Source organism: Monodelphis domestica, chromosome 8 (genome assembly GCF_027887165.1).
Source record: "Monodelphis domestica isolate mMonDom1 chromosome 8, mMonDom1.pri, whole genome shotgun sequence".
Taxonomy (NCBI): domain Eukaryota; kingdom Metazoa; phylum Chordata; class Mammalia; order Didelphimorphia; family Didelphidae; genus Monodelphis; species Monodelphis domestica.
In genome coordinates, this window is record NC_077234.1 from 21,611,043 (window position 1) to 21,619,804 (window position 8,762).

General features: G+C 46.3%; 1 protein-coding gene across 2 annotated transcripts; it reads left to right on the plus strand.

The window, feature by feature from the left end:
* Nucleotides 1-1,535: 1,535 nt before the first annotated feature.
* On the plus strand, nt 1,536-8,053 carry LOC100016282 (tripartite motif-containing protein 59-like). 2 transcript variants are annotated; one of them, XM_007502284.3, is made up of 2 exons: nt 1,536-2,026; nt 6,007-8,051. In XM_007502284.3, exon 2 carries the CDS (start codon nt 6,010-6,012, stop codon nt 7,624-7,626), a length of 1,617 nt encoding a protein of 538 aa, XP_007502346.2. In that variant the 5' UTR covers nt 1,536-2,026; nt 6,007-6,009; the 3' UTR covers nt 7,627-8,051. The 2 variants fall into 2 exon arrangements, with proteins under 2 accessions (XP_007502346.2, XP_007502349.2); XM_007502287.3 differs by having other exon boundaries at nt 1,790-1,876; nt 6,007-8,053.
* The last annotated feature ends 709 nt before the right edge of the window (nt 8,054-8,762 follow it).

An 8,762-nucleotide genomic window follows, 5' to 3' on the forward strand; every position in this document is an offset into this window, starting at 1 on the left:
GACAATTTGTTAAAATACATGCCAAGAATTTCTATAAGTCCTGAGGGAAACATGTTGTATAATCAATGCAGAGGCTTAAATGGGTTTGGAACTTTTCTTGTCACTAGGGTGCAGTAATACAACAGGGGGAGAAGGAAGCAATGAATTTCCACAAGGAAAAATGAATAATGGAAGATAAGGGGTTTTCAATGGCAGAAATACCAGGGGGTACAGAAAAAATGGCTAGCATGGCAAGAATTAAGGTGGCAGTGCAATCAGGAGGTATAAATTGTTGCTTGTCCATTCTTTGTTTTCTTTAGACTGCAGGTGTCCAAATTTGTCCCCAAGTTGGTAGAACATCTTGTTGTTTTAGCAGTCTCTGAATCTGCATTATCCCAGGCTTGTTGTTGTGATGGGAGTCATGGCAGGACCGGGTGAATCCTTCTGGAATCCAAATGTGTATGGGAGTATCTGGGGGAGGGGGGGGGCGGGGGAACACAAACAGATCCTTGCCCCCAAAAGAGGGCTGGGACTACCAATGATTAATTATGATACTTTTCCAATTGACCTTTTGTGTTTTTTTTTTAATTAAACTGAAATTAGCAAGAGCTTAGAATGTATGTGTTGGGTCATTATCTGGTTTGGGAGGTGCAGAGAGCATACATGAATAGAAGTAAAAACTTGATTAGAAAAGGTATCCAAGGATACACAGATGGGCAGGATTTAACATATATTCTGCTGGGGGCCATCAGTCCACGACTCCTTGACAGAGTCTCGGGTGGTAGCTGGGGAGACCACAGCGTGGTCCTTCTCCAGATGTGACTGCCCACCCAATTCCCCTTTACATACATACTCTTTCATCAATGCCCCTTACCTATGAACTGCCATGATTATTATTCCCCCTCATCTCAAAAGAAACAACGCAAGAGCAAAACACATGTACCCTCATTCCCCAAAACATCACCAAGATCAGACCCTCAAACTAACCAATGAAATTATTTGTAATCAAAATCTGCTTCTGGTGGCCTGCTAGTGTATGATGATGTAACTCTAGCTGTGGAGAGAAGGGAGGGAGGGGTAGCCAGGGCTCAGAATGAGCCATCACGTTTGTATCCTAGCAATTCTAAACAATTCCTTTGAGGGGTTAATATACTTAACTTCTCAAAATGTGATCTTCAATTTATATCATGAATGTATGATGGTTCACACAGAAGCATTTATAGAAAAAATTGACATGTTGCTATATAAAAAGCTTCTCAAAAGTTTATCCTAACCACTCGAACCACAAGTCTTTCACTTCTAACATATTCACATGAACATCTTAAACTGTTAATCCAATTCTTCATAAATCAGTGTTATTCTTAAAGCATCCAGTGCGATCTTTGGGATAAATCGGCCCATTTCCCGCACGGTATCAATTAGGTAGGAGGCGACCCGGTGCCGAACGCTTGTGCCCTCTGGCGCATCCGCCCACCAAGGTGTTGGCCCCGAGGCTGGGAGAGCCTCGACCCCCTGCCAGTCAGCTTGGAATTCCGGAGTCGAGAACAGGTCAGGGAGAGAGCCTGGAGCGAAGCCTCCAGAGCGATTTCTCGGTAGACAGCTTTCCTCAACGTGCCAGTCCACGTGTTTTAGTCTGAGACATTCGGGGGTTCATCTCCGGAGACACCCAATCTGCTTCTCAGGCGCTCAGCCAGGAAATGGAGCCGGTCCTTCCCGCGCAGGCCACGCTGCTGCCGCCATCACCTCAGAGCATGCGCTTTGAGCCTCTCCAGCCCATTCCAGTTGCAGTCATTAACTTTCTGAAGAGGCGCGCGGCTCAGCAGGGTGTGGCGGGAGAGGGGGAGGGGACGACTATCTGCGGCGGTTGAAAGTGTTCCCGGCTTCCCCTCCAGTACTGGTGAGCCCGCCAAAATTCAATCCAGTCCTGCGCTGCTCCCCGGCTCCAGGCTAAGGACCGATCGGTATCGGAGCTGGGATCGATTCTGGGGTGCGGAGCGGGGTGGATCCCCGTGGCCAGCGTCTTGGCTGCCTTCCCTGGAAAGGAAAGGTCCTCTGGGTCCCATTGGGGGGAAAGACTAGAGGGGGAGGAAGGGCGCCGGCTCCTGCGGGAGGGAGGGGCCCCGACCACCAAACCCTTGTTCTCTCGCCTTGACGACATCCTCGCCCTGACTTGGTCGCTCCTCCCCGGCGCCCCCTACCTCAGTTTCCCCCCAGCCGGTGTCCTTTCCCCAGCCTACTGTTTGACCTCCCTTGTGTTCCTTTACTCACCTCCCCGTCCCTCCATCCCCCCACTTGTGCCTCACTCTGGCTCTGGGACTTTCCCCTGTGGAAGACCAGCAGGACTAGATCTGGAGGGACATCGCGGCCCACACCCCGTGCCCACCAGCTTCAGACCGGGCCGGGACTCCCGGGGCTCTAGTGTCTGTTCCCCAAAGCCTTAGCGACCTTCCCTGCCATTTAGAAGGGGCCGGCTGAGAGGTGCCCCCGGGGAGCCTCGGGGCGATAGATGCGGGGGCGGGAGACCCTCAAGGGCTCACGGTGGCCACTGAATGCCTGGCTTTGGCCATGAGAGAGGCCCGTGCTTTAGGGAGGAAATAATGACAAACAGGAGCATCTGGAAGGACTTTCCGGGAGCAGCTCTTCAGTGGGTGAGGCTGGGCAGCGCCTTGGCAGGCCCGGACGCAGGTTTGCTCCTCCAGCCCGAAGGGTGCCTTGTTTTGCACCCACATTTGTCCCAGCCTGGGGCCGCCTGTACTGTCCTCCTCTGCAGGCTATAAAAGTTAAGGTTTGATGGATGAAGCCTGCAAAGCCCCAGAGTGATTCCATTTTACAAAGAAGCTCTCCTTGGAACAGGAGTCTTGGCCAACCCTCCGTTGGCCTGTTCTGTTCTGCCCTTGGAAAAGAGATTCCAGCCAAATGCCTGCCTGTTGGCTTGGTGTTGCTCAGTGATTGGCTGATGACTTCACAGGGCTTTGACAGCTCTTAGAGGTGGGTTCTGCCAACATGGAATCTAGAACCCCCAAACCTGTGCCTAGTGGGATCTGGAACCCCCAGTAGGCAGCAGGTAACCCTTCAGTCTCCCAAGCTGAAGTTGGATCCTCCAAAGAAGGGTGTGATAGTGGGAGAGGCTTGTGGAGGCCAGAAGAGCCACTAACCATCTCCAAGTCTATCCTTAGTCTAAGAGGCCATGAAGTAGGACTTTCCCTGGGGAGGAACTCCTGTGGCAAGGTCAAACCTGGGGTTTCCAGATCCAACTAGAACACAGGTTTGGGGCTTCTAGACTCCATAGACAGAAAACACAGGCCACACTCAGCAATCTCATTTACTATAGACAAACAACTAATGATACATTAGAAACTCTTACAGGGATGCTTCCAATTTGAGGACAAGCTGTTTGCCAATTGGCCTGAAGAGTTCTCTGAAAATTGAGCCAATAATATCTTTGTGTAACCCCCGAAGGAAATTCACCGAATTTGGAAGAACTCACTGTTTTCAAGTGACAGAATCAGAGCTCACAGGCCTGGAAGAGACAGCATGAGAGTCTTCTAAATTGAAGCTTAAAAAAAGTCTCAGGAAAAAAAAAAGATTTCCAGGGTGTTTGTTAGCATCAGAATTTGTTAACATCAGAATTCTAGCAGCCCTCCTGTGCACCTTTAAGCATGGGAACCCTCTGATTCCCAGAGCTCACCCTGGAAGAGGAAGGGGGGAATCAGGAACAGATCCTCAATCCAGATAGCAATTCTGCTATCAGTTCCAAGGCAGGAGAGCAGTAAAGGGCTATAGGGAGGGGGTGATGTGACTCCTCCAGGTTCATACAGCTGGGAAGTGTTTGAGGCCAGATTGGAACTCAGGACCTTCCTTCTCCAAGTCTAGTCACCCTGCTCCCCTCCCCCCCTTGGCACTTCTCCCCTAGACTTGCTTCCTTAAAACCATCACCTCAGAAGCAGTGACTGGCCCCCTTTTCCTGTTTCTATCCCGGTTCTTAGCAAAGAGCCAGGCACCAAGGAAGAGATTTTCAATGCCTTTTCATTCAGAATGTGCTGGATTGTAGGCTTAGGTTTTTATAAAACTGCCTTCTTTTGTCATTTCTCCTTTTTCTAGCATTTGTGACATTTAAAAAAATGTCATAAACTGTTACAGTTAAAAGAGTGATTGCCTTAAACTGTGACCGCAAAGATGTTTTTTGTATTAAAAATAAAGTGGTCATCAGGGAAAAATTCCCAAATATAAAATATACCCAAGTCAGCTGGGTTTTTATGGAGATTTTAATTAGTACAAATAAGGAATTAATGAGAGAGAGAGAGAGAGAGAGAGAGAGAGAGAGCAAGAGGAAATAATAAGAAAGGGGCTAGGCCAGCCTAGGCTTTAAGCCTTAAGAGAGAGATCAGTAAGTCTTTAATCCACTCACCACAAGATTTGTCCCAAACAAGATTCTAGTGTTCAGAGTCCAAGCTTCAATTCAGCTTTGGCAAACTGAATTTCCAGAGGCCTTTTCTGACCTCCTTTTAAAGAGAATTTTCTCCTATGTCACCTCCCCTAAGTTCTCATATCTACCAATCAGGGTAGACATTTTCCAAAGGACTGACCATTCTTAATTCACACCTGAGTAGACTTAAACTTTTGAGTAAGTTCACACCTCTTTGCCCCTTACAAATTTGCAAGTTGCCTGACCTTCATAGGTACTTAGCACCTTCCTAAAAATAGACTTAGCTTAAGGTTTTTGCTTCACTATAAGTATGAGTTAAATACTGTTTCATTGTTCAGTAAAGAATTTACAACCTTATCTTCCCCTAAAGTATGCTTAAGTATGGGTAGAGTAGAGTTCTCACATTCCTAAGTCCCTTCATTGTGTAAAATGGGGAATGGTCTTAACCAAGTGTTCTGAAGTAGGGTCTGAGAATTTTTAAGATTCACACATTGCTGGGTTGGTCTGACAGCCAGCGCTCCCATGGAGCCTTGGTGAAGTGTCACCAGCTGGAGCTTTGTGTAGCAAGAAGAGCCCCAGAAACCCCTCTCCCTATTCCCTGGATTTACTCTTCTTTTTGTGTGGGAAATCAGCCAAAACCTGTTTTCTCATTAGCTCTGCTACAGAAAAGCCAGAGAAAGAGAGGGAGAAAAATGGGGCTTTTCCCGACCTGGCTACAGCACAGGCACATCCATTTCTGTGGGCCAAGCTGGCCCAGAGAGCTGAAAAGGCCTCCTGAGGGAAATGGAGGCTGTGCATGGCTGCCAGATGTTTACAAACCTTGGCTTTATTCTCCTGGGCATACCAGGACTCAATGGGAGAAGCTGGGAGGGGGTGAGAGAGATGGGAGGAGATCTGGGCCTGAGCACAGCCTCCACTGCTGCTGCCATCAGCTTCTTCCCTTTTTTATGGAAACCCTTCAGTTCTGTCTTAGAAGAGCAACAGGCCAAGGCACTGGGTGTTAAGTGACTGGCCCAAGGTCACTTGGCATGCAGACTCCCAGCCTGAGCTCTGGCTTCCTATCATAAACCTATTTAGCCTCATTGGATTCAATCTCCCGAGGAGTCCCTCACTTCCATTGAGGCCCTGTTGAAACACTCTTTTCTGTGGGTGGCCTTTATAGGCTTCTGCTAGTGCTTTTCCCCTTGGGGGTGGATCACACTCCATCCATTCTATAGATCTGGTCCTTGTCATGTTCCATTATTAGTTCCTTGAGGGCACAATGAATGGTCAGGCTTTGTGCTTCCTGTGTCTGGCACTTAGAATATGCCCAGTAATTCCTACTGACTTCGACTTAAAATACACACAAACTCCAGGAGTCTTGGCTATGCAGGAGAATTAAAAATGTTTTTAAATGTAATTGGAGTCTTTTTAATGCACTTCAGTTCTGGCTCCGGGATAATTCAGGAGTCTCTAGTTTATTTTAGGTGGTCGTGATCTCTGCTTATCATTAATTGCAGGCATTTGGTGCTTAGTAAATTCTGGGTCTCTTATTAGCAACTAGAAACTGTTTAAAAATCAGTATTTGCAAATGACTCAATAAAGCACTTTTTTTTTTACAGGAAATGCCTTTATTTGAGGCAGAACTTACATGCTCCATTTGTTATAGCATATTTGAGGATCCTCGAGTCCTGCCATGCTCCCATACGTTTTGCAGAAATTGTCTGGAAAATATTCTTCAGGCATCTGGGAACTTCTATGGGCGGAGAGACATCACTTGTCCTACTTGCAGGCATATAATTGAAATCACTCCCCCTGGCATTGACTCTTTGCCCATCAACTTTGCCCTGAGGGCTATTATTGAAAAATATGAGCAGGAAGAGCACCCAGATGGCATCACATGCCCTGAGCACTCCAGCCAGCCGCTCAACATGTACTGCCTGCAGGACCGCCAGCCAGTGTGTGGCCACTGCCTTACCATCGGCCAGCACCAAGGACACCCCATCGAAGACCTTCAGAGTGCCTACAAGAAAGAAAAGGAGGAGCCCCTGAAACTCTTCAAGCAGTTGACCGAAGGTCCCTTGGGAGATGTCTCTCTGCTCCTTGAGAAGTTAGAAGAGCAGAAATCCCATGTGGAGCAAATTATCCAAAGTGATAAAGAAACCGTCCTCCAGTATTTTAAGGAGCTTAATGGTATCTTGGACCTGAAAAAAAATGCTTTACTCTCTTCCTTGGATGACGCTAGGAGGGAGATTGATAAAGAATACACTCCACAAATTGATAGAATGAAAGAAATAAGAGAAGAGCATATCAAATTACAGTCATGCACTGCCTTTTTGGGAGACGAGGAGTCACCACTTAAGTTCCTGGAAAAATTCCATAGTGTTCGTCAGCGGGTGCAGGCACTGAGACAAAGAAAGCTGCCCAGTGTCCAGCCTCTTGAGATTTGTCCCCGCATCGGCCCCATCCTGAAGGAAGAGTGGGCCAGAACTGAAATTGGTCAAATAAAAAATCTTGTGACTAAAATAAAGCTCTCCCCCCAAAGGATGGAGAAGAAGGGGCAGTTTGCAAAGATTTTCTGCATTTTTATGCGCATAATTTTATACGTTTATATATCTGCAGGATTATTGCTATTCATATTTAACAATCTACCCGTTTTACCCAATGAGGGTTCAGGATATTTGTCTGAAGATTCTCAATCTCCAGATCATTCTTTTTTCAACATTATAATTAAGGAATCTGTGTGCCCTGCTGACCATAAGCTGAAGAGATTCCCATGGGATAATGATTCCCTTTCTTCTTTTATTATTTTTACTTTAAGTTACTTGATATATGAGGATACATATGATCAAGCAGATGTTTTTCTGCTTTGTTTCTACTCCCACAGTTCTTCCTCTGGATGTGGAGAGCTTCTTTCTCATAAGTCCCTCAGAATTGGCTTGGATCATTGCAGTGCTGCTCGTAGAGAAGGTCATTACATTCAATCATGCCACAGTGTATCTGTCTCTGTGTACAGTGTTCTCCTACACTCTGCATCAGTTCCTGGAGGTCCTTCCAGTTCACTTGATTTCCTGTTTATGAGAATTCAGATCTGGGAAGCGAAGGGTGAAGCTGTGCCGATGCTACCCATAAAGGTGGAAGGCTTGATATGCCGTGTTTCAGTAGGTCCAATGTGCCCCAAAGCAAAGCCCAAGGAGAGGCAGAATGCTTGGATTGTTGGAAATTCAGTTAATCGAAGTTGACTAGTTTTCTAAAAATTATTTTGAATTGAGAAATTTATTTCCCTTTTGGCCAATAAATGTTGACTGTCTAATAAGATTGTGACATTTGAATGTGTTTTTACTGACATTGTTTCCTCTCCTAGAATTCTGAATTATGAAGCTCCCTTTTTTCCCTACTGTTAACTTCTTACATTTAGCCAGCCTTGGCCCATTTCTGTAGTCCTTGACCCCTTTGGCCTTCCTTTCCTCCCTGTGGTCTTGACCCTCTCATTGAGCTCTTGTCTCTAGACTATGCTTAAGAGCTCGCTTGTCCCCTCTCTTGAGGCAGCTCAAACCCACTGGCCATCACCAGTAGCCTCCTTTGTCTCTGTGTATGGTCAGCTGATAAGCTCCTGAGTGCAACTGGAAGGAACCTCCAATGCCTCTAATCCAGACATTGTCCAGGTGCTTGTCAGACCTACACTCAGCTACTGATTGCAGAATCCAGGTTCCTTCCACTGTGTCCTCATCTCCACTAGACCCTCCTTTTTTTTGGGGGGGGGGATTTTTAAAAAATTTATTTAATGAATTTAGAACATTATTCCTAGGTTACAAGAATCATATTCTATCCCTCCCTCCCCTCCTCCCACCCTTCCCATAGCCAACACGCAATTCCACTGGGTTTTACATGTATCCTTGATCAGAACCTATTTCCATGATGTTGGTATTTGTATTAGGATGTTCATTTAGAGTCTGCATCCCCTCGACCCATGTAGTCAAGCAGTTGTTTTTCTTCTGTGTTTCTACTACCACAGTTTTTCCTCTGAATGTGGATACTTTTCTTTCCCATAGATTCCTCCAGGTTGTTCAGGACCACTACATTGCCACTAATGGAAAAGTACATTACATTCAATTATACCACAGTGTATCAGTCTCTATGTACAATGTTCTCCTGGTTCTGCTCCTCTCACTCTGCATCACTTCCTGGAGGTTGTTCCAGGTCCCATGGAATTCCTCCAGTTCATCATTCCTTTCAGCACAGTAGTATTCCATCACCAACATATACCACAATTTGTTCAGCCATTCCCCAATTGAAGGGCATCCCCTCATTTTCCAATTTTTGGCCACCACAAAGAGTGCAGCTATGAATATTCTTGTACAAGTCTTTTTCCTTATTG